Source organism: Petaurus breviceps, unplaced genomic scaffold (assembly GCF_028583685.1).
Source record: "Petaurus breviceps papuanus isolate PSGF00001 unplaced genomic scaffold, PetGlider_PUasm1.0 90692, whole genome shotgun sequence".
Classification (NCBI taxonomy): Eukaryota; Metazoa; Chordata; class Mammalia; order Diprotodontia; family Petauridae; genus Petaurus; species Petaurus breviceps.
In genome coordinates, this window is record NW_027187313.1 from 10,261,915 (window position 1) to 10,288,695 (window position 26,781).

The 26,781-nt window shown below is 37.4% G+C and overlaps 1 protein-coding gene across 2 annotated transcripts; it reads right to left on the reverse strand.

Moving 5' to 3' along the window:
- On the reverse strand, positions 1 to 26,627 carry LOC138144236 (dimethylaniline monooxygenase [N-oxide-forming] 4-like). 2 transcript variants are annotated; one of them, XM_069065600.1, is made up of 9 exons: positions 26,288 to 26,627; positions 23,818 to 23,955; positions 22,582 to 22,770; positions 20,491 to 20,653; positions 17,669 to 17,811; positions 14,127 to 14,326; positions 12,254 to 12,606; positions 8,083 to 8,152; positions 1 to 4,306 (listed from the first exon to the last, which is right to left on the reverse strand). In XM_069065600.1, exons 2-9 carry the CDS (start codon positions 23,947 to 23,949, stop codon positions 3,877 to 3,879), a joined length of 1,680 nt encoding a protein of 559 aa, XP_068921701.1. In that variant the 5' UTR covers positions 23,950 to 23,955; positions 26,288 to 26,627; the 3' UTR covers positions 1 to 3,876. The 2 variants fall into 2 exon arrangements, with proteins under 2 accessions (XP_068921701.1, XP_068921702.1); XM_069065601.1 differs by lacking the exon at positions 23,818 to 23,955.
- Between the last annotated feature and the right edge of the window lie 154 nt (positions 26,628 to 26,781).

Consider the following 26,781-nt stretch of genomic DNA (forward strand, 5'->3'; position numbering starts at 1 on the left):
TATCAATTCAAATGGTTTATTATTTTATTAACACATAAGAAAAAAAATTACCTTATTAGAAAGTAACAGGATTTGGGAATCCCAACTGTGGTCTTCAGAAATTGTATGTGAACCTGAGCAAATTTTCTCATCTGTAACATGGATGCAATAGGACTTACACTTTCTACCTCTCGGGGTTGTTGTGAGTAAACTTTGTAAATCTCGAAGCTCAACAGAAATGTGAGTTATTTCTAAGTTATTCTTTCTCATTGGTCAAAATCAAATTTTAGTTCATATTGCAGATGAATTTAATGACTGGTTTTTAAAATCCACCTCACTGACCTTATAAAGATCAGAAACTGGATACCTAGGCTGTCATTACGGGGTAGATTCTTAGAATATTAAAGCTTAGAATGGACCCTTGAAGATCATCTAATCCAAGATTTCAAAAATCTCTAGATTTGTCAAGTCCTTAATTAAAAAAAACAAACATGGATCACCAATCATGAAATTTCAGATACTGAAGCAGTCTGGTAGGGAGAATTATAATTTAAAACTGAAAGAGTATTTAAAAATGACTGAGTTCCACTCTCTCATTTTACAGATGAAAAACTCAGGGAAGTTATGTGAAGACAGGTAGTAAAAGTATCAGAGCTAAGATTCAAACCCATTAAGCCATTGTTAGAGACAGGGAGGCCTTCTGGCGACCCCTACCCCAATTTATAAGCCACAGTTCTTACTTTGCTTAAAAGTAAAGTTGGCTTTGGCAATATTTTTTATTCAGTGGTTGGTCCAATAATAGACTCAAGGCCAAGGGGATGGTATTAGTGAGTTATGTAATAACAGAAAAGACAAACATGTTCATATGTAAGCTGATGAACACCTATAGATAATCATTATTGAATAAATATTTACTTAATGGCTACTATGTGCCAGGCACTGCCCTAAATACAGAGTTTCTAAAGACAAAATCTCTATTCTTAAAGAGTCTTTCTAACAGGGGAAATATATATTCTAACAAAAGTTAGAATAAATAAACCATGTGCTAGATAAGTGGGGAAATTTAAATATTTTAAGAGACTAGAGGTTGGAAGGAAGGGCCATAGGATTTAAAGTTATAAGGGACCTTAAAGGTCATGTAATGCAACCCTCTACTTTTACTGATGAAGAAACTGAGGGCCCCAAAGGTTTCATAATTTTTTTAAGGTTCACAGCTAGGAAAAAGTATAGCCAGGACTCAGGTCCTGATTCAAAATCCAGTGATCTTTCCTCTATGCCATGCTACTCTATGGACCTAGAATGAGGATGGGTAGAATTTAGTTAGACAGAAATGAATAGGGATGGAGCTAGAGGAAGGGCTTTCTAAGTGTGAAGTATGGCAAGAGCAAAGGAAAAGGACTAAGGTGTAGTGGTAAGGCTTAGATTTGGAGTTAGAAGACCCAGGTTCTAATCCTAACTCTGCTACTATCCTTTTGACTTTAGGCAAGGCATTAACCTCCTGAGGTCTCCATTTCCTCAAGTATAAAATGAAGGGGTTGTACTGGATGATTCCTGAGGTTTCTTCTTTGTAAGTCTATAAACTAGTTCATTTTAAGGAAAATTAGAGTAGACAAGATTGGTAATATTGTGGGAAACTAGTAGCAAGTAGTATAGTTGGAAAAGTACAATAATGCCAGTTGTATAGGGCCTTGAGTAATAGACAGTATTTAAAAATTTATTCTTAGGTAATGGGGAGTTGTTGAAGATTTTAAGTATAGGGGAATGACAGTATCAAAATTATGTTTTAGGAACATTAATCTAGAAGTGGTTTGAAGGATGATTGGAGTGAATTTGAAGGGTGGGAAGTTTTGCAATAGTTCAGCCATGAATTAAGAGGGGTCTGAATTACAGTGGTGGTGAAAGGATGTAAAAGAAGGGATAGATGGAAAAGAAGTGAAGGGGAAAAACACCTGATAGGACTAGGAAACTGATAGGATGAGGGGGATGAAAGAAGGAGGAATAAAAAATGACTCAAGTTTGGAGCTTAAACATAACCTTAACCCTGAATCAAATTCCTTGCTTCCAATTATGCATTCCATTTCCCCACCAAAATTACCTACTTGTGCTTCTCCATATGCATCATTCTATTTCCTGCCTCTATACCTTTGCACAGACTGCCTCCATGCCTGGAATGCTGTCTCTCTCACCTCTGCCTCTTGGCATTCCTAGCTTCTTTCAGGGATCCACCATATTGTACATGAAGATTTTCAGATTTCCCCGGTTGTTAGTGGTCTCTCCTTACCAAAACAACTGCTTTGCATTTACTTCTCTCCATATCCCCAGCATCAACATATTATATGGTCTTCCCTCAGCAGAATATAAGCTCCTTTGAGACAGGATGTGTTCTGTATTTATCTTTATATCCCTAGTACTAGTACAGCATCCTGTGTAGAGTGAGCATTTTAAATAAATGCTTATTGAATTGAATAACTTCATTCCCTGAATGCTTTGGTTCACTGAGATTTCACTGTTAGGGAATGATGATTATTGTGTTATTATTTTGTTTGTTATAGTAGGTATAGTTACCTACAATAGTAGGTAGGTGAGGCCCTTCTGTTAGCTTCGTGGTGAGAATTCAAATAAGGTCTAGACAGTGAACCTGTGGAAGGAAAATGCAATTCTTTGTAGTTGGGCCAAGAAGGAGAAGTCCAAGACAGTTTTTTTAAGCTGTCAGGTGTCCCTCAGGCTCCATGGTAGAAAATATTCTTAGATTCTCTCTAGATTTTTAGTCAATGACTATCTAATCTCATATTATATAAATATTTGCCCCCAGAATTGGGTGTTAATTGGCTATTCATATAGTGCTGAAGCGAAGAGACAAAAAAGTGTTAGAAACTGAATGTCTTGTATACATCTAACTCAACATGTTCAAAACTGAATTCATCTTTCCCCTCAACTTTGCTATTATTGTTGAGGATTTTAGTATCTTCCCAGTTAGCTAGACTTCCAATCTGTGGGTCATCCTTGATGCTTCACTTTCTCTTACTGCCCCATGTCTAATCAGTTATCAAATCTACCTTCATATAACATCTCCTGTATGTGCCCTCTTCTCTCTGACACTGCCACCACCCTGGTGTAGACCCTCATCCTCTTACACCTGGACTACTGCAATGGTCTTCTAGTTCTTCTCCCTGCTTCAAGTCCCTCCCCACTCCAGTCCATTCTCCACTCAGCTGTTAAATTCATTTTATTATGTTCAGGTTTGATCATGTCAGTCTCCTCTCTGCCAGACCCGTAACTTCAAGTGGCTCCTTATTGCCTCTAGGATTAAATGTAAAATCCTTCGTTTGACTTTTAAAGCCCTTTGTAACCTGACCCCATCCTACATTTCCCTTCCTCTCCACATATTCTATGATTGTGTCTCTGGCCTCCTTGCTGCTTCTCCCACACAACACTACATTCTCCTAATTTCCTAACTCTGCATTTGTAACTCGCTGTCCCCCATGCCTGGAACTCTTTCCTTCCTCATTTCCATCTTCTGACTTCTTAAGCTTCCTTCAGGTCTCAGCTAAAATCCTGCCTTCTACAAGAAGATTTTCATGATATCCCTTAATGCTAGTTCCCTTCTATCTAAAATTACCTCCAATCTCTCCTGTCTATATCTTGTTTGTACATAGTTGCTTGCATGTTGTCTCCCCCATTTGACTGTGAGCTCTTTGAAAACAGTGACTTTTTTTTTGCCTTTCTTTGTATATCCCTAGTGCTTAGCACAGTGCCTGGCCCTTAGCAGGCACTTAATAATTATAATAATTGACTTGAATTAATTTATCCAACACATTGGGGGGAGGAGGAGGAAGAATGGTAGCCAGCGCATCACCATTTCATATTAGTCTCATAATCTAACTGATCTACTCCCATTCATTTTCTCATAGTGCTAGCTAGGTAAGTAGAAATTCTCTCCCCCACTTCTGTGACCCTAGTCAACTGCAGATGAAGTGAGGATTTATAAGTAAGCAGAACAGCAACAAGTAGAACAGGTACCCCCCAAATCTTTAGCAAATTTGATATTGAGGTAGGCTCAGAATAATCAGGAATGACTCGAGTTTGTAAGGGCTTGAGTGTCCGGTCCCATTGATTCATTATAGCCTCTCTGGCTCCATCCCATTTCCCAGGGCCCATCAGACGGTACTGGTAAGATGTGCATGGACCAAAGAAAACTTCCTTTGCAAGCCTGGGATCCTTAAAGAACAGGAGCAAGATGTTGGGTTTTACTCCCATGCATGTAGCAAGGTCATCCAAGTAGGTAATATAATCCTGTTTCTCCTGGGTGGGATCCTTAATAATACCCCTTCAAGAGAAAAAGAAAAGAGACACATTATAATTCTTGTAGATTCTCCTTCCCCTACTATTATGCTCCATGACCCGAAATGCCAAATTTATGCAGAAGGTGTTTCCTATGGCTGGAGTGTAACTTGTGAACCAGTGCATGACGGGATGAAACTCAGAGGTGTCTACAAAAGCTTGACCTTTTTTGCTAAGCTTTAACAAACTTTATGTAACAAGATTAAGGGCTGCAATTCATCTACTTCTAACTTGGGTTAAAAATGAACTTCATAAGTAAAAGATGGGGGACACATGGCCAGGTGGTGGTCTGTCTGAAAACTATCTGGGGATTCTGGTGAACTAAAAGCTAGCTTGTAGCATGTAGTAGTATCAAGGGCATATGGCAGCCAAAAAAACCCTAATGTGGTCTTAGACTGCATTACAAAAGGTGTAGTGTTCAGGACTAGGGAAGTGATAATCCTCCTTTGCTCTTTGCTGGTCAGACTGTACTGGAAATTTGTGTTTAGCTTTGGCCACCACAAATTTAGGAAGAATATTAATAGGATAGAAGCTCCACAAGGGAGTAAGAATTTTTTCTTTTTCTTTTGCATTTGTATCCCTTGCATCTAGTATATAACTGGTATACCGTAGGTGCTAATTAAGTGTATACCTTGGCCAAACCAAGTACTTGTACTTTAAAATCAATGTGGTTGTGATTTCAACATTTCCCAGTATGGAAACTCCCTCTGTCACCACCACAGATTACAAGCTATTTTAGTTACATTCCTGGAACTCATTTTATGCCAATAGATGTTGAAAGACTTGCTCAGGGTCACAAAGCTAATAGTGTCACAAGAGGGTTGAACCCAGGTTGATTTCAAGGCCAATACTCCATCAACTATGCCTTATGTAAGAATATATGAGAATCCAAAGGAAGTGAAAACCAGTGAAATAATGGGAAGTTATATGGTTTATTTGGAAACTCTATGAGACCAGTCTGAGTATTTGAAGGGCTTTATCATGGAAGAAGGATTAGATTGGCTTTGTCTGGCCTCAAACGATCATACTGGGAGTAACATATAGAAATTACAAAAAGACAGATTTAGGTCCAATGTTAGTTATCCTTGACTCTTCATTTTGCATTATTTTCTATGTCTAATTAGTTGCTAAACCTTGCTGTGTCTATTTCTACAGCATCTCATATGTCCACTACCCTAGTTTAGACTCTCATCACTTCCTGCCTAGACTATTGCAGGAGGCTATTAATTGACCTCCCTACCTGAATTCTCTTCTCTCAATAGCAACCAAAGTGATTTTCCTAAAGCAAAAGTCTGATAATGTCACTACCTATTATTTCTAGGGTCAAACATAATGTCTTTTGTTTTGTGTTCAAAGCCCTGACTCCAATGTACTTTTATTGTCTTACTATATATTATTCCTCTTACACAGTTTATGCTCCAGCCAAACTGTCCTTCTTGCTATTTTTCCCACATAACACTCCATCTCCTGTGACTGTTCTTTTGCACTGGACTGTCCCCTCTGCCTGGAATGCATACCACCCTTATGTACACCTTCATTTATTTCCTTCAAAGTTCAACTCTTGTTATCTTCTAGCTAAGACCTTTTCTGTTTTCCCAATTCCTAATGCCTTCCTCCCCCAATTATCTTGCATTTATTTATTTATTTATTTTCTACATAATTTTTGTCTATACTTATATACACATATCTTCTCCAGATAGAATTTCAGGTCCTTAAACTTTAGGTCTTTGAATCCTCAACTCTTAGCAAAGTGCCTAGTACCTTTGTTAATACTTGATGGCTAATATTTTCATCACTTAATGTAACAGCTGTAATACTGAATAGATTAACAAATTCTCTCCATAAGGTATGTGAATGATACTCATAAAAAAGGTACATTTCAATATATTCAATGGTTTTGTTCCTAAAAAGTTATGTGCTAATTAACCACATCAAGATCACAGAAGAACCTCCTATTTATAGGAATCTAAGTATAGTGGAAAGATTGTCGGACCTGGGCTCAAATGTTGACTCTAAGACTTATTAGTTGTGTGACTGTGAGTATTTACTTGTGACTAAATGTCTGAGTCTCAATTTCCTTATCTGTAAAATGGGAAAAATTCTTTTACCAGCTGACTCACAATATGGTCTGGGGAACTCTTGTTGTCCTTGAGACCCTTTCAGAGGTTCCATGAAGCCAAACTATTTTCCTAATGCTAAGACACTTAAATTTCTAATAAAGCAAACATAGACATAATCCACATAAACAAAAGTTCTTTGGGAGGGGGGAATCCTCAATAATTTTTAAGAGTGTAAAAGAGTGTTGAGACCAAAAAGTTTGAGAACCATTGCCTTAAGCAAGTCCCTAAGATGATAAGTTGTAGAGCAGATTTTAGTCCACATTAGAAGAGGAAATGTTCTCAATACCAATAAAATCATAAATCTGGTCTGAATAAACAAAAAAAATTGTATGAGTCAATTGTGACAGGGAAGCAAAAAAAAAAGAATGAAATTTTAGGTTACTTTAAGAAAACTGTACAATACTAGTGAGGTTATCATTCCCCTATCCTGCCCTGGTAATACTACATCTGTAGTAATGTGTTGAGTTTAGGGCACTGTATTTTAAAAAGCAAGGCTAGAAAGTATTCAGATGAGGGCAAACATTGATTAAAAGTCTTAATGCCATGTCAGGTGAGGAATGATAAAAGGAATTGAGATTAGATGGTCAGTTTAGAGAAGAAAAGCCTTAGGGTGAACATGAAGGGCATTCATAAGACAGAGGAGGTAGGTTTATTGTCTGACCGCAGAGTTCAGAACTAAGAGAAGTGGAAGTAGAAGTAGGTGGAAAATTAAAAAAAAACAAACTTAGGCTTGAGATCAGGAAAACCTTTTCTAAGGACTATAGCTCTCTTGATGTAGAATGGGCTGCATTGGGAGATAGTGGATTTTCTTTCACTGAATATCTTCAAGTAAAAGTTGAATGTAGGGTATGCCACAGAGGGAATTCTTGTCCAAGTCCTCATTGAATTAACTGGCTTTTGAAATTGCATCCATCTTTGGGATTCTGCATGATTCTTTAATTCCCCAAATCATATTCCTAGTCTGTAGAATCTGGGGGGCAGGGAACAACAGTGCTAATCCCAGTATCTCTGAAAGGAGTGGTTTGAATATAGAAGCGAAAGGTAGGTGTTATCTAAATACCAATACACCAATCATGTAGTTACTCTTACTCTTCTTAGACAAACTTTTTCAGTCTTTAGTTTTGATTGGATCTTTTTTCAGTTTGTGGTATATATAAAGTGGGAAGAAATGAAAGGAGTTGCAGAGTGACTGTATATTATTTACTGCATAGAATTCTTTGGAATCAGACTAAAAAGCAGCAATATTATTTCTATGGGATAGTCACCATTTTGTGGAAATGAATGTTTTATCAGATCTCTTAATTATATTATAATTTATTGCAATTAGATTTTTATCAGTAATGTAATATCTTCTTGAAGCCTTAATTTTTTTTCAGTCATTATCTGTGGAATGACTTTTGAGTGTTGCATACTATGGAGTATATTGGAAATTCAAATTGGTTCAAATTCTGGCTATAACATTTCCTGTAAAATCATGGTCAAGTGATATAATTGGTCATTTTAAGTCTTACTTTTCTCATCTGTAAAACAGAATTAGTCATGTTTGTACCACCTATGTTAGGGGGCTGTTGGGAGGAAATTAGTTTGTAAATCTTAAAATACAATAAAAATGTAGATATAAATTCAATTATTATAATTATACCTTCTTATGAGTTGTTCCTTCTTGGTAGCCTCAGCCATCATTTTGTTTGCTGGAGGGATCTTACACAGTCCTTTGCAGGGAAAAGAAAGGATTTGATATCAGTTATAATGGACACCTGACTTTTCCTTCAATTCAATTAAAATCAATAGCATTTACTAATACCTACTAATAAAATGAGCACTGTGTTAAGTGATGAGAGAAATACACTTCCTCATCACCTCTGCCTCTCAGAATCTCTAGATTCCTTCAAAACTCAGCTTAAGCACCACCTTCTGCCTTTTGTGACTCCTCTAGCTGCCAGGGCCTTCCCCCTTCCAATTGTTGCTGCTCAGTCATTTTTCAGTCATGTCCAACTCTGTGATCCCATTTAAGGTTTTCTTGGCAGAGATACTGGAGTGGTTTGCCATTTTCTTCTCCAGATTAAGAAACTGAGGCAAACAAGGTTAAGTGACCTGTCCAAGGTCTCATAGCTATTAAGTGTCTAAGGCACTATGGCACCACCTAACTGCCCTTATTACTTCGTATCTATTTTGTATCTACCTACATATGTAAATATTCTCTCCTTTGACACAATGTAGCCTTTGCATCGATTGTAGTGCATACTATAATGCCTGGCAAGAGGAAGCCCCCAGAAAATGGAGGTTGGCTCATAGATTGATGCACAGATTAGATACAACTTAGTTCCTTCTATCATAGAGCTAATAGCATAGTAGAAGTTGTGACTTATGTGCCAATAACTGCAATACAAAATGATGCATAATTCAGAGAGATGAAAGTGAAATGCTATCAAAAGTAAAGTGGGGGAGGGGATCATTTCTAACTGGGGAGATCAAAGAAGGTTCTCTGGAGGAGGAGGTGGCTATTAAACTAGGCTTTAAAAACTGGATAGGACTTTGATTGGCAAGAGAGAGGTAGTTACTTCTTTTGTCTAGGCTTAGTGTCTTCATATCCCTTCCAGTGCTAGATTCAATGAGTCTAAGGAAAAGATAATATTATTATCCCCATTTTACATATAAGAAAACAATATTGGAGAAATGAAATGACCTGTCCAAAGCCACACAACTAATAATAGAGTTGTAGTTTAAACCTAGGTTTTAATGATGCCAAATCCAATGTTCTTTCCATTATTGCTGAGCAAGGTACTGGAGGAGTTGGGAATTCCAAATACATTTTATTTCTATTATAAACAACAACAACAACCTTTAGCCCCACCAGTAAGCAGTCTGAATTCTTCTAGTTCAAAAAGATGGGTTTTTTGGCCATACATTACTATTCTGTTAAATGGAGTACTTATTTTTTGAAAGCATAAGGAAGCCATTTAAAAAAAAGAATTCCATAGTGTTGATGGTACATTGTAGTAAGTACTCTGCCTGAAAAAAAACAAACCCAACTCTATAACACTGTCTTGTAAAGCAGACGTATCAAAAATAAGGCCTCAACTACTGTAACACAGAAGTAGGACTGAACTACAGTAAAATGTAACTGGGAAATATTTAACAAAATAGATAAAAATGTAATAGAACACAGATTATGTTAATATTTGGTTTTCTAAGTCAATATGTGACCTGCAGGGATCCTAATATACAGTTTAGGGACCCTCATTTATTTGAGTTTCCAGAGTATACAACAGAGTATACATTGCTGGTATAAAGTGTGTGCCACAAGAGGGGGGCACACAGGAAAACCAGGAAGCATGAAAATACAAACCCTTGATAGCCTTTGGTAGGACAAAGTAGCATTGGAAGCAGGAATCGTAGAAAAAGAGTCAAATTGCATCTTGAACGGGTGGATACATAAGCCCTTGCAAAAGGTTCCCTAATGTATATTTATTGGGATCATTGCTATAGGACACACATTACATTTTTCATTCCATTGCAGAGTTTACATGGAATCTTTCTGTACACATATATGTATACACACATACATATGTATATATGTACACATGCATGTATACACATACATACATATACACACATACCAAAAAATCTGCAAAAAGTGATATCACCTTTGAAAAATGATCCTAGACATTGGTATTTCTACCCTTAATTTTGCTTTAGTAGACTAGTTCCAGAAAATTAGCCTGGAATCAATAACAATTAGCTTTAACTCTGAAGTTTCATTATCAAACAACAACCTCTAATTCTGCCTTTCTTGCTCTTTCAGTCATTCTGAACCCATTCTTTGTTCTCATTGTGAACTCCCAACCCTTGATTCCTCCCTCTTCAATTCCATCTCTGCCACTCAGTCTTCATGTGTTCCATACCTGGCTTTTATCTTAGCTATTCAGTGCTTTAATGGTTTATCAACTACCATGCTAGAATTGCCTACCTTATCTCACTTTCAGTCATTCCTGACTTATTACCCCAAATAACCCTCATGATTTCACTTCTCTGAACCTTGTCCCATGCTGTTGAGTATTGCTAGAGAAAGCTAGAAGATTGAGCTTTCTCTTACTTGACTGTATTAGCTCAGCTGAGATTTCATTACTGCTAGGCAGTCATCCTGTTCTTTAAAGGCATCTAGGGCTAAGGACAATTGGAGAGTTAGACAAAGATATGTGGAAAAGCTTGCATTACTTTCTGGCAATGGCTATGTTAGGAGGTGTGTGATGGTGTGATGCGCATATACTGTTGTGTAAGTAGGAGTAAATGAGGCATGAATGTATCTGGCTGGTAGGGACCCATTTTTCAGGGTGACAAATTTGGGGAGCAGTAAATATCCTTTTAAGTACAGCAGTTCCAAATGTCCACAGACTGCACAGGACGTTGGAGCCAGCAAGGCAGAACTGTAGAGAGATCATCTAGCTGATAGTACAGTAAAGGGAGTTGGAACCAGGAAGACTTAGGTGCCTATCCTGTCTCTGACACTAGAAATGTGATCCTGGGTGAAGTACTTGACATTTTTGTGCCTTAGATTCTTGAGAAAAGAGGGGATTGGATTAGAAGGTCTCGAATATCTCTTTTTTTTCTAAAATCAATGATCCTATAACCCTAGTCCAACCCCATTCTTTTGTATTAAAGGGAAAAAACTCCCAGAGAAATTATTTTCCCAAGATCATATAGCTAGTAAGTGGCATAGCTGAAAGTAGAATTAAAACCCTAAGAATCTAAGTCCCTAGGGCCTTTCTATCATGAGAATCAGTATTTTATCTTTCCTTCAGTATTTTCATGAAAGAATTCTCCTAAGAATATTGAAAAAAAAGGGTTCTAAATATCATAATAATGAATTAAGTAAATCCTCATGAAAAATAACAATAGCTAGCATTTATATAATGCTTATTGTGTACCAGGCACCATGTTGAGACAAAATATAGGAAGTCTGAATTACTGACTATTTTGATGCTTTAAAAATATTTCCACTTATGTACAATATCTGAAACTGGTCAGATGAAGCTAGATCTACTAGAATGAATGCTCTACTTCCAGGAAGCTAGATCTGAGTTCAGATCCTATCTCACACACTTACTAACTGTATGACCCTAAACAAGTGACTTAGTCTCTCTCAGCTTTAGTTTCCTCATCTGTAAAATGGGGATAAGAACTGCATCTACCTCCCAGGATTGTTGTAAGAATCACATGAGATAAAATATGTCTATTATTATTATTGAATAGATAAGAATAATATAAACAGCCTAGCAGGGCACTGATCTAAGCACTTTTATTCTGCCGGTTTATTCCAGGGGCAGCTAGGTGGCACCATAGTGCACAGAGTGCTGGGCCTGGAGTTAGGAAGACTCATCTTCCTGAGTTTAAATCTGGTCTCAGACACTTACTATCTGTGTGACCCTGGGCAAGTCCCTTAACCTTGTTTGCCTCAGTTTCCTTATCTGGAGAAGGAAATGGCAAACCATTTCAGTATCTCTGCCAAGAAAACACTCAAAATGGGGTCACAAAGAGTCAGACACAACTGAAAAATTACTCAGTTTATTTCATAATTGAATGGAAAAGTGTCTTCAAGATTGAGAGGGCAGTTTATCCCCTTAAGTTGGAAAAATTGCCCATCAATATCAGGTTTCACTATTTAATTGTTTTTGAAAAACTTCTCTTACTATTAGCCCTTTGTTTCTTTGATTACAAAAATCTATTTGGTATAAAATGATAAGGAAGCACTAACTTTCCAATGGAATTAGGCAATTTATTAGGAATTTTGGTGATTTAGAGAATCTACTCACCTTTGAATACTCTTGTGGCCCAGCGGGCCTGGAGCTCTGTACCTACTATGATGGAGCCTTGCAAACCAACATGGCCAATGAGAGCCAGAGTTGCCTTCTCCAGGTTTGAGGGGAAGATATATTTGTATATGAACATCTTGTTTTTACAGAATTTTTCCATAGGTTCTTCAAGGAAAGGAAAAGAGTATGTGTATCCTGTAGCAAAGAACACAACATCGATGTTCTCCTCCACCGTCCCATCTTCAAAGATGGCAGACGTTTCTGTAAACTCCTTCACATTGATTTTCATAGTGACAGCACCACATAGGATATAGCTGGGCAATTCATCATTTGCAACTCTCTTTTGTTGCCGCCTGTATTGGAGAGAAAAAACAAGGTGCTTTTTTATGTATACACAAATAGTTGTCCAGTCACATTCAACTAACAAGCTGGTTAATTTAGTAAATAACAGCCACACGTTGTTTTGAATGAATTGACCAGTTAATTTAGCCAAGGCATTTGATAACTCCATATAGGTAACTTGGGCTACTGTCCTGAGTATATTTTGTTTTCCTGCTGCCAATAGAAATAACTTTGAAAAAAAAAGTTGATTACTGATTTATTAATTAATGGCAGTTAACCCCTTCTTCTTTTGGTATGAGTGACTGAGAAAGGCTATGGAAGCCTTTTTTTTTTTTAAGACCTTAAATATGGAATAGATGACTTATCATTTTGAAGACTTTAGCTCAACCACATAACTTAGCTTATGTACAGAGAGCCAGGACATTCAAAGGATGAAGAATGTTGTGGCTAAAGAATGTCAGGTTGCTGACAAGAAAGTGTCAGATATTTGATATGTATTTGTTGAATGAGATGAAAGTATAAGACCCACCCTCGATACTATGCTTTCTCAGGTTCCCAATAATGATTGCAATTAGCTAAAACATTAATATGAAGTTGGTCAACTTTCAACTCAATTCCTGCATAATGTATATATTCTAAGGGTATAATTAAAGCAAACATTTGTATACTGAGCCATGCCGCTTCCTTCACTTCCATTATGAATGCAGACACATGTATTTTCACTAAAAATTTTTTTTATTCAAGTACAATAAAAATTATACTTAAGAAACCCCACTGTTACTGTAAGGGCATTCTGCCATTGTCAGTGTGTACTTTAACTAAAATTAGATGTCAATTAAAATATACTCATATATTATTTTTATTATAACTTCAAACCTCCAGTTTTTCAACCAAACTGAAGGCAAGATGGTATATATAAGTGGAAAGACCACTGGATTTGGAGATAACTTTGACTTGAGTCTTGGTCCTACAAGTTGCCTTCTGTGTGCCTTCTACCAAGTCATTTCATCTCTCTGGGTCCCAGTTGCCTCATCTAGAATGATGGGGTTGATGTAGATGACCTCTAAAGTCCTTTCCAGCTCTAAATACAAGGTATCTCAAAAGTCTTGGTGCAGCTGTAAGTTATACTGCACCAAGACTTTTGGGACACCCTGTATTATGACAGCAGAAACCCAAACAGATGTGATTACCTTCATTCACTGATGTTGTCTATATATGCTGCATATTTTGTATCAATCAGCTTAGGACTCTTTCAAACAAATTTTATATACATGCAAAATTTCTCTCTCTTCTCTCATTAGCTTTCAGTTTCGCAAGTTAGTACTTTTCCCTCCTCCAAAATAAAATCTACTTCAGAATATCTTAAACCTTGAGCAGTATTGTCAAAGTGGCAGAAGTGAAATTAATAGAAACATACACAATGAGAATATTGAATATAAGCACAAATTTTGGCCTCCTCACACAAAAAAATTAAAGAATTAGATGACTTCTTTTCATAAACTATATTTTCATTAAATAAAAAATAAAGTACCCCTTTGGAATACTCAATCCATAATTCTTATGGTTAAACCATTTACTCATGCGCTTCTTCCCCTTCCAGTTCTTGATGGCTGAAGGTAAGGAACGTGCAACCAGATGAAGAAATCTTGTTGTTTGAATCATATGAGTGGGGTAGCCATCATCAGAAAGACGGCTATCGACCCAAGCACCACTTCTAGTACTGAGAAACACCTAAAAGGTAAGGCAGGATGGATAAATGTATCATTTAGTGATTTTGTACTTTTCCCCATTGATGTGATATGTTTTCTTCAGTGCTTTCCAGTTTTCATAATGTTGCTGAAGTAGATACTTATCTTGTTCTCAAAGACAGCATGGTTGAAGGACTTCTGCAGAGATGAACAAATGGGAATTTAGGCCCATGTCCATTATGACTTGTATGGATTTGTGATCTTGATGATGTGGAATCTCTTACCCTCAGTGCTACAGAATGTAATTAGGCTATGCCTTTTCTTCTTCTGTCACTCTTGTCCACATATTCCCATAAATCTCTCCTATGAGATTAGCCCAGTATTCAAAGGTCTTCCCTTAGTTCTATTCATATTATGGGAATCCAATGAAGGACCATATAGTAGATATCAATGGAATTGGTACTTCAATCACTACTTTATGAATGATCTTGATATACCTAACATATTTCTATAAAAGTAGATCAACCTAGGCATCCTATAAAAGAGAACTGAGCTTATGTTGCTTAAATATTTTTTATTGTTATCTATTATTTTTATGTCACACACATTTCCCAATGTACTCCCCTCCCCTAACTCTGAGCAATGTTGTGTAACAAAAAATTTAAAAGCAGGAGGGAAGGGTTAGAAAAACTAACCAAAAAAAATGTTGACATTACATTCCAGTGTTCTACACCCACTGTTCCCCACCTTTACAAAGAAGCAAGAGAAGGTACCTTCTCATATCTCTTCTTTAGGACCCAAGTTTAGTCATTAGTTCATAGAATTCTCTTTATTTTGCTTTTTGACAGTTTAGTTTCCTCTCATCTGGTATATCACTGTGATATAATGCTTCTAGGAATATAGTATAACATGGTAATACGAATAGGAACAAAAATAAAATATAAAAGAATAATATTATAGTGATCTGCTCTGGGAATATTTCTCTCTGAACTCCATTGAACTAAGTTGAGAAAAATGACTTGATGTTGGTAATAATAATAGCAATAATGGACATTTACTTAAGGATTTCAGTTTTACATCTATTCTTATATGAACTTCATAATAATACTGTGACACAGGTACTGTAGGAATTAGACTCTTTATATCATGGGACCATAGATTTTATGGTAGGAGAGACTGTAGGGGCCATCTAGACCATCCCTATAATTTTACAGATGGAAAAAATGGAGGCTTAGAGAGGTTTTCACTTCAATCAAACAGAAATTAAAAAGGATTTATTAAGCACCTATTACGTGTCAAGCACTGTGCTAAGGGCTTGGAATACAAAGAGAAAAATGATACAGTTCCTGTCCTTAAGAAGATTACAGTCTAACCAGGTGGGACAATATCCACGTCACACCTCTCTCTCATTCCACCTCCATACAGTAGAAACAAGATAATTTTGGAGGAAGGCTCTACAACTGAGAGCATCAGACTTACCTATAGTCACAAAGATTGTGAATGATAGTGAGGTGGAATTTGAACCCAGGTCTTTCTCCACTAAACTCCTACTCCAAAGTTTCATGATGTAATGAAGATGACCCTGACTTCTTGAAGTTTATGCCAGCAGGACATAGACTCTGAGAAAGGCTCTGAATATGGGCCTAGCACAGTTTGTGTTCTGAGGACCATCTTTTGTAAAGGTGGAGTGAATCACTGCCTGTCCCAGTTTGGCTTCCTGGTACTGAATTATTTTCAACAAAGCAATTCACAGACTGTCTTCTAAGTATAGGGTTGCACTGTGTGTCGGCACAGAAGGTACCCTCAATAATTCAAGGCAAATGATCTAAATTGTAAAGAGAAGGTTTTGATCAGCAGATTCAAGAGTGATGAATTACATTTTAAAAAATGTCTGTATTTGCTAGAAGATTTCACACTACGGTAGTATCCTAGTGACTACAGTTGCCTTCAGAGTGATTCACCAGATTTTCAACTTTCAGCAATTCAGCAGTTTCCTTACTGAAGCTGGTTGGCTTATGATTAAAGATCATACTAATGAAGCAAAGGCCATGATTTTACTCTTTTTATGGTTTTTTATCTTTGATTTGTTCTATGCCAGTAGTCTACTTTCTTAACTTCAGACCACAGTTTTGCAAATACTTGAAACAGGTTAAGAGGGCTTGAGAAATATGTAAATATAAAAAAAAGACATAGGTAAATATGGTCAAATCAAGACTTGTTGCTGAGTATAACTCTTGACATGAATACATTAGTAATATATATTTTAAAAATAAAGGTATGTGTAGAATATATGTATCTATACTCATATGTTGTATGTGTGTGTATATGTGTATGTGTGTATACACACATATATACATATACACATACATACATATTCACATTCTATTGGGGCATCTAGGTGGTGCCACAGATAAAGCACTGGGCTTGGAATTAGGAAAACCTGAGTTCAAATCCAGCCTCACACTTACTAGCAGTGTGACTCCGGGCAAGTTGCTTATCCCCTTTTCGTCTCAGTTCCTCACCTGTAATATTGAAACACACTGGAGGAAGAAATGGCAAACTCTTCTAGTGTCTGCCATGAAAACCCCATGGACTTGTCCAAAGAATCAGCTGTGACGGAACAATAACAACAATAACATATCCTATTGCTGCCTATAATTTATATCAGTGGAAAGGATTTGTAATTGTATGGTCCTGGCCTGTCATTTGAAATGATTGTCTTCCTTTGCGAAACATGAGTGAATAATTAACAGTCATGACTAAGTTGACTCTGGCCCAGAAGATACACAGACCTGACTTGGTTACATCTGTGTCTGGATATTCATCTCCATATGCCATAGATTAGATGATCACAGAGGCATTAGCCATAATCGCCTGAATGTAATAATTACTTACTGTATTTTTCCTGGATAGAATTGGGTCCACCTGACTCTGGAAATCACCAGCTCTGGACTCAATGAAATGTTACCAACCTGACATTGAAGGCATTACCTCTTGGTCAGTGGGAATTTTTAATTAATTAGAAAGGTCTGGGAATGCTTACAATAGCTATTCAGATTACCAGATGGGGCAGCAAGGTGCAGTGGATAGATTGCCAGGCCTAGAGTCAGGAAGACCTGAGTTCAAATATGGCTCCAGACACTTATTAGCTGTGTGACCCTAGGCAAGTCACTTAACCCTCTTTACCTCAGTTCCTCATCTGTAAAATGAGCTGGAGAAGGAAATGGCAAACCCATCTAGTATCTTTGCCAAGAAAACCCCCAAAAGGGGTCACAAAGAGTCAGACATGACTGAAACAAGTCAACGACAATAGCAACCTGATATATTTAAAACCATGAAAAATAGCCGTTGTAGCAATAAGAGATATTGCTTTGGTTGTACCTACTTTTTCTGCCACACGACTGAGTTCCACTGCAATATCACCGCCAGTATTCCCAAGACCAATCACAATGACCCGTTTACCCTGAAAACCTTCTGGACTCCTGTATTCCTGACTGTGTAGGATCTGTCCTTGAAACTTGCTGATTCCTGTGAGAAAATCAGAAGGCGGGGTTTAACTAACACAGGGCTAAGTGTTGGGGTAGGGAGGAAGTGGTCCAAAAGGCAGAGACAAACTAAGGTGCAGGGACAGTCTTGTTGATTTCACTAAATGATTAATGGAGAAAGTACAGTCTATGAAGCCTGACATCCCTCATCATACTCTGATATCTGAAAGAGAGGAAACTAAGAAGAAAGCCACCCTCAGGGAAATAACAGGGTATATGCCTCAGGTTCTGAAGGTAATTTTAGTGACTCCAAACAATTTCTCTAAATCTGCGCCTTGAATATTCTAACCACTCACCACTGACTCTTGAAATCCTCAGCTCTACTCAAGGCTGAACTCAAGTACCACTTGAGTCACCTTCTCTCATTCCCCAGCTGTTAGCATTCCACACCTCAAATCATTTTGTATTTTTTTTATATTTACTTTTCTAAACATGACATAGGTGTGTGCAGGGCATGAGCCAGCCTGTGTTCTATGTAAAACTCCGGTGTACATGGTGTTCCATCCTTTAGAATATAAACTCCTTGAGGGGCAAGAGCTGGTTTCATTTTTTTTTATCTATTTCTTTGCATTGAACATAATTCCTGGTATATAGTTGGTTCTTTAACAAAATTCTTGGAAGGGAAATTAATTTTGAGCAATGGTGATATTGTTGGAATAAATGTATAGTTTCCCTAGGTGACCACTTTAAAGGGCCAATGCTTATTTGAATGCATAACTCCTGGCATGTTTGTTTAAAGAAGCCTTTTATGTACAGTCCTATAGTACCTATGTATGATATCATTTATAATTGTTTTTATGAAATAGACATATTCCTGAAAATCAGTTAAATATAATTTAATTAATAGGCCCCTGATGGTTCTCTTTTCAAAGGAATGCTATTGTGAATTATGTCAATAATTGAAATGGGCTGCTCATGATGTAGTAGGTTCCTTCTCCCCCGCAACTGGAGGCCTTCAAGCAAAATTCAGATGAATACTTTTGTTGTGATTTTATATAGAGGATTCTTATTTGGGTTTGGATTGAATTAGATGACCTCTAAGGTTCCTTTCAACTCTGAGATTTTGTGATACTCTCACATCAAATTTGTTTTTATTCAAATGTGATTTCTTAAAATTGCATATATTCTACTGGGTTAAAGTATTTTTTTTCTTGCATAATTACTTTATTTAGATACTTATCTGTATAGATCCTTTCTACTGACATTCTTTCAAAAGAAACCTAAAATCTATAAGATCTTGGGAATCTCTGTGACTATATGACACCCAACATGTTAATGTTGGATATGTTAATAAGTCCAAAGTATACCTTAATATGTCTGAAATAGAATTTCTTATCTTTCCCACAACTCACCAAAAAAAAACAAAACACCTGGTTTGTTTTAACCCAAAACATCCAAATCCAAACAAAGCCTGACCCTTCTCTTAAGTTCCCTATTTATGTAGAAGTTGCCATCATTCTTTGGTCCACTCAGGTGGGTAACAGAGTCATTCTTCATTCCTTCCTCTTCCCCCCCCCCCATATCCAGGCAGTTGCTAAGCCTTGCTGATTCTACCTTCATAGCATCTCTCACATTCATCCCCTTGTCTGTATCTACACAGCCTCGGCTATAGTTCAGGCTTTACTATGTATTATTATTATAACAGTCCTCATCCAGTCTCACTCCTTGCCAATTCATCTTCCATGTGCCTGCCAAACTGTAATTCTGAAAACACAGATTTGACCATGTGACTCTAGTTAAAAAAAATCTCAATGGGTATAGCCTCTAGGTTAAAAAGACAAACTTATTAGCCTGGTATTTAAAATCCACCACAAAATGGTTTGCATCTACCAGATTTATTCCATTTTAAGCCTGCTCATACATTCTCCATTCCAGTTTCATTATTTTACATTCTTTCTCTCACCTTAGATGGTACCCCATGCCATTTTTTTCTCCTTATTTCCACCTCATAAAACCTCCAGCATCATTCAAAGTATACCTCAGGTGCTACTTAATATTTGAAGCCTTCCCTGATCTTTTCAATTATTAGTACTTTTAGTCTCTTGGAATTATTTTATATATACTTGTCCAAGTATATATTATATATTCTCCTAGTAGAACATAAGCTTGACTTAATGCTTTGGTTTTTTTGTCTTTATAGTCCTAGTGCTTAGCACAATACTTTGCATATGGTTGAGGCCTTATACATTTTTATTGAATTGAATATCTTTTTTTTTTTTTAAAGCAATTGGGGTTAAGTAACTTGCTCAAGGTTACATAGCCAGTTATTTCTGGGTGTGGTGCTGAGTATCTGAGCCTGGACCTGATCCAGGTCATCCCAACACTGGAGCTGGCGCTCTTACTCGCTGAGCCACCTGGCTGCCCCTAAGCAACTGGGGTTAAGTAACTTGCTCAAGGTTACATGGCCAGGTGTTTCTGGGTGGGTGCTAAGTGTCTGAGCCCAGGATTCGATTTCCAGGTCTTCTCAACACTGGAGCCGGTGCTCTTACTCGCTGTGCTACCTGGCCGCCCCGAATTGAATATCTTTTAGTAAAGTATAAGATACCTTGAGGGCAGGGATACTTTCATATTTGGCTTTGCCTCCTGGGTGTCTAGTATGGCATATTGGCATATAAGGAGAGGCAATTGATAGATGTTAAACTTTGTTGACCAGCTGACTCACCAGGAAAAGATTCCAAAGGCAAGCGGGGATTCAGGTAATGTCCTGTGCAGATCATGACTGCATCAAAGACAGCTGTGTCTCGCTTCCCTTCTTTCTCTGTCACCACATCCCATTGGCCAGTGGCAGCAAAGTCTTGGTGCTTTGTAACGCTGCTCACAGTGGTCTGAAAGGAAGCACAAACACCTCTCTCCAGAGGATCCAGGGCTAGACACACTACACAGTGGGATAAATTCAAGAAAAGTCTCCAAACACTCAAAACTTAAAAAAAACCCTTAAATGTTAAAAAATTGTTTTAACATATAATTGGGGAAAAAATAAAATACATATTAAAAAAGAAGGTAATCTTTAAGGTCCTTTATAGCTTTAGAAAAATGTTTTAATGTGTAATTGGAGGGGAAAATTATATATACATATGCACATACACACATACATATTATATATACACATATACATGCAATGCTATATATACACATAGATACCCATATACATATACACTATATATACATATAAACACTCATCCACTCTCATTAAAGTGTATGTATATACATGTATGTATATATACTATGTGTGTGTATGTATGTGCATGTGTATGTGTGTGCATATGTGTGTATGTGTATGTGTATGAAAAGTATCCAATACAAGATCCAATAGTCATGGTAGATAGAATATAACTGAAGGTTCCATTCAGGCAAATTGAACTTGGGAGAGCAACAGCAATGGAAATTATCTAGACAGAGTATTTTACATATAAGGGTATTCTGGAGAAAATGTTTCTCCAGGCAGGACTTGTAGTTTTATGTTGAGATCCTCAACCAATTGGCTTTCTCCCTTTAACTATACTGGATACATTACCTGATTAGGTTACTTAAGTCATATTTGCTTAACTGTTTTTCTTTGTTACAAATAAATACTAGTTGAATAAATGAAAGGTTATATTAGGTAGAATACATTGATGATTGATGTTCAAAAACAAACCCCAAAAGGCATCAATAAAAATGGAAAAAAAAAAGAAATTGGGGGAAAAATGCAATACAGTTTCTTCTCTGCTCATTAGCATAGATGAAGCATTGTATATTTAGCTGACATTTACAATGTGCTCAATTTCCTATATTATGGTAACTCTGGTTAGTTTATCCACATGCTAATACTTATTCCAAGTGAGAGTTTGAATGGAATTCACAGGGACGAGACTAGGAACTCCTAGGAGAGATCCTTTGCAATTCCTTCAGCTTAAGTGTCTATTTTCTAGCATCTATTTCTTTCTTCTGAAGATATATCATCTCTACTGTAAAGATCTGAAAATCAACCTCTCAAAAAAGAACCAAACAAGCCAAGAAGTAGAAGACATGTTGGGACTTGTCCTAGTTTTGACCAAACTATTTCCAGGGTAAAAGGAAAGGATGAAAAGATTTGGGGGAAGGGTCAGAAATGCTGATTTCGAATAATCAAAGCATGAATTATATCTGAAATTTTGGGAAATAATCTTAACTTTTTGCTACTTATTCACTCATCCATCTAGGGAGAGGTGCTTGATCTATGATTTTATTAGTTTAGGGCACTTCCAGGTGAAGAAATCCCCTCTACCAGTGCAAGTTAACATTTTTTCTGCATCTAGTAGTTACAGAGAGTTGCCTAGAACAGCCAAACTCCAATTGAAATAGATTCCTGCAGACCACTTATTGACCTAGAAAACTACAAGTTTATATTATCTGTATTTTATTGTATTTTTAATTTATTTTGTTAAACATTTTCCAATTACACTTTAATTTATTTACTGAAGGCACAAAGGAATGTAGCTGTCCTGTGGCCTGCTCCTATTTGCCACCTTTGGCCAACAGTACTGAGAGATTAAGTGATTTTCCCAAAGGAGAAGGATGTGAATCCAAGTCTTCCTGGCTCTGAGGTCAACTCTGTTCACTATGCCATCTTCTACCATGTAGTAGGTGTTATATAAATGTTAGCTATCATTTATTATTATTATAATTATTATAATATACATTCAGATTCCTCATTCACACTGTTTTCATCATCTTCCCAGATGACTATGGTGCCATTTGCTCCCCTTTATTCTCATTTTCTAAGGTCTCTCACCTTTAAATGGATGTATTTGAGAAGGTCAAAGTGTTTGGCATAGGAATGAAGGTACTCCATCACCATAGTGTGCTTCATGTAGTTGGGAAAATCTTCTGGGAAGGGGAAGTCACTATAACATGACATCTCCTTGGTGATATTGGTCACTACAGATTTGTAGACTTTGGTCATCCCATGGCCAGTGGTTTCCTATAGGAAAGGGAAAACCAAAGGTATTCAAAGTTTTTGATTCAATAATACCAACATTGGGTGTATACTCTAATGAGGGTGAAGATAGAAACAAAGATCCCGTGTATTTCAAAATATTCATAGTGGTGCTTTTTGTGTCATCAAAGAACTAGAAGCTAAGTGGGTACCCTTAATTATGGAATGACTGAATAAATTATAGTATATGAATGTAATGAAATATTATTGTATAGTAAAAATTTTTTGAATGAGGAATTTAGAAACATAAGAGTTGTATGAACTGATGCATAGCGAAGTAAACAGAACCAGAGTAACCACAGACACAATGTTTATAATAATGTAAATTAAAATAATATTAAAAGGAAATTGAACTCTAAATAATTATAATAGCCCATCTTCTACCTGGAGAATAGATAAAAGAAGCATACCATGTTCAGCTCCACGTCGAGGTGACGTATTACATCGGTAAAAGGTTGCATATTTTGTCAGGAAAATTCACTGAATTGATTCTTTTTACTTAACTGTTTTTCTTTGTTACAAAGAAAGGATTCAGTTTCAGGTTGGGATCATTAGGGAGGGGTGGTAATGATGGTATTGCTTAAAGAAAGCATTGATAAAATGTGTTAAATAAAATAAGACAGGTTAAAGAAATATGAGTAGAAAAAGTGACAGGGAGGATAAAAGTCAGGATTTCTTTAAGTAAAGCTATATATGAATTCATAGGATATTTTCTACTGGGGCCTTCCACTGCGACCCAGTGAGCTCAGTCGAGCATCCCTTCCAGTCTTAGCAAAAATCTTTTGTTGATGTCTGAGGGCTTAGATATAAGATCTTCCCTCTTGGGGCGGCCAGGTAGCACAGCGAGTAAGAGCACTAGCCCCAGTGTCGGGATGACCTGGGGATTGAATCCAAGCTCAGACACTTAGCACCCACCCAAAAACACCTGGCCGTGTAACCTTGAGCAAGTTACTTAACCCCAATTGCTTTAAAAACAAAACAAAACAAAAAAAATCTTCCCTCTTAAACAATAAGGAAAGTGACTACACTCACAGTAAACTTCCACAATCCCCCAATGTCATCACTTCTCTCAAAACAGGTGGGCTCCAGACCCTCTTCCAAACAACCTTTGATAGAGGTCAGGCCACTCACACCAGCTCCAATTATTGCGACCCGCTTGACCATGGTCTCCTGCAGCAAGGAAAGATGAATTAGATTTTTGTAAAGCTGCTAGACCAGAAAGGAGCCTTTGACATATAACAAATGAGCTTCATGAAGTTTTAAGTACACCTTGTAATCTTTGCATGACTCATTACCTTTGTGACCCTGGGAATGTCATTCAAGCACTCAGAGTCAATTTCTTCATCTGGAAATGAGAATAACATTGCTCCTACCTCACAGAACTGTCTATATAGACATTTGTCTGCTCTACCTCATTTCATCCACTTAATTGTGATGTAAGGTTGTCACATACAGTACTTTCCATCTGTTATAAGGATTGATGAGTATATAAAGAGCTTGTTAGCCTCAAAGCAGTTGTATGAAAATTAACTGTTAATGTAAGTTATTAGTTGTGGCAGACCCAAGCCTAGGACCCATTTCTGACTTTCAATCCAGTAAGTCTCTTCTCCCTCTCCCACCCCCCCATATAAAATGATCATAATTTCTTACTTTAACTTTGTAAATTTAATTTACAAATTTTTTTTCTAAACCAGATTTTCTTGTTTAGACCTTATAGACAAATGATATACCATACTGGAACTTTATCACTGTGATGTTTCACCTTGTTCTAAAGCCCCTAATATCTAAAGATATTAGGGCTTCTGTAGCCTTGTCCCTAATCCTGAAAAGACACCTTGATTTATATCTTACCCTCTGAGTAATTAGAATTCCCCTTCAGTAAGTACAGAAGGAAATTGTGAAGTCCTTTCTAGCTCTAGCAATAAGATCCCAAGATCCAATGATGCCCATTGGGGGAGTTTAGCATTCTTCTGAGTCTTCAGAAGCTCTAAGCCTGGCTAGGTCCTAGAGCAAACCTAGCAGAAATGGGCTTGAAAGGGTTTCTCTGCTCTTCTAGTCTAAATCTGATTTTTATATCCTATTCCTCAGAGGTCTGAGGCTCTACCCTGCCTAGAGTTAACACTTATTTAACTGAATACAGCCCCATATAAATTGTATTCTGTTTAAGGGACTAGGATAGGTCCTCAAAAATCCCTGGTAGCTTCTCTAGGCCAGGAATGCTAACAGATAGTGGCCTCAGCACTCTTATACCAAGAGTAAACAGCCTCAACAAAATAAATTTTTAATAAGCCATCAGGCAGAGTTTCAGGTCACCATGTCTTGCCCACGTGACTGATTTCAAACAAAAACGTTAAAGGAAGTATAGCATTAACCAACATATGATTGAGTAAATGCCCAACTAGCTTCTGAGAATAGTTTTGTCCTGTCCTTCTAGTCCTTCCTTGCACTGGGATTCAGAAGCAGGGAGGGTGTGAACATCATCCTGCCATTTTACTGATTTCCTTAGGTGTGATATGAGCAGCACAACCTGGAAGATTGTGCCTTTTTGTGTTGAATCAATTGAACAGTAGAGAGGAGGTCAGATCATATGTTACACACAACACATTTCTAAATGGGATTAGCCCTTTAAAGGATAGGTTCACAGGATTTTGAACTGGAAGGGGGCTTAGAAATCTAGTCTGACTCCCTCACATTGCAAATAAAAACCCCAAAAAACTGAAGTGCAGAGAGTTACTCAAGGTCACAGTAACAGGACAGACAGGCACAAGTATACAGACGCATGTGCGCGTGCGCACACACACACACACACACACACACACACACACACACACACACCACACGGATAAGGAAAAGAAGAGGGATCGTATCTGTGATTTCTTTGATATAGAGAGACCTCCTGGGTAAGGAAACTCAACCAAAGCAGGCTGTCACCATCTCTCTAACTTAAGTCTGCAAGAAATGCCTAAAGAATCAAAACATTAAGTGATTTGCATGAGAACATAGAGTATGTGTCAGAGGTAGGCTTGAATCCAAGACTCCTGGGTGCTAAGGTCAGCTGTCCAGCCACTGTGTCTGACTGGTTGGCTCTCTGTGCATCTGCCTGTCTAACAGCCTTTTTTCATTCATCTAGAGTAGAAAGGGACCTCGGAGGCCTCATCACCTCCCAAGTATTTTCCAAATAAATACACTGAGACCCAAGTGGTTTAAGTTACTTGCTAAGTTCACACAGGGAGTATCAGAGACACGAACTCCTCCCACACTCCTCTCTTTCTATGGTATCTCACTAATTCCCATTTTCACCCCGCCACTCCCTTCTAGCAGGGTATTATTACATTACCATCTTAGCTTCACTTGCCTCCATTTTCACTCCGTCCATTTGTTCGTTCTGTCCTAACTTTAAGTAGAATTGGCAAAAGATGAGCCTGCCTCCTATAGCTACTACTTAAACACACAGGAGAGAAAACACATTAAAGAGCCTAATGAAATAATGCATTTAACCCACCTTTAAGAAAACTTGATCAAGCACTTAGCTTCTTGGCATACAGTATCCGTTATTCCGTCTTCTGATTGTGTATTACCTTTGATTTCTTAAATTCACAGGCTAGAAGTCAGGTTAAAATTAAAACCTCAAATGCCAAGCACATAGTGGTAATGAGAGAAAAAATAAATGGCATGAAGAATGTTGGCAAAGTGCTTTCTGGTCAGCCTGGTTTAAAATCAGAATGTCAGCATGCAGCAAGGGCAGAAACACCCCCCCAAAATATAGGGTGTCTTCTTCAGCTATTCAGGGAACCAGCTTTAAAACTTCCTAACCCACTTGGAGGGTAAGTGACGATTTAGAAGTCAGTAATGTGATTGGATAATGGGGGGAAAGCCCTCCCTCTTTCTCTTTTCCCAACCCTCTTTATCTTCAGTTTCCGAGAAGCTGGAGTTTCTGGGCAGTTGCATGTGAGTGGCGACCTTCTAACTGTGGCCACTAGAGGGAGCACAATTCCC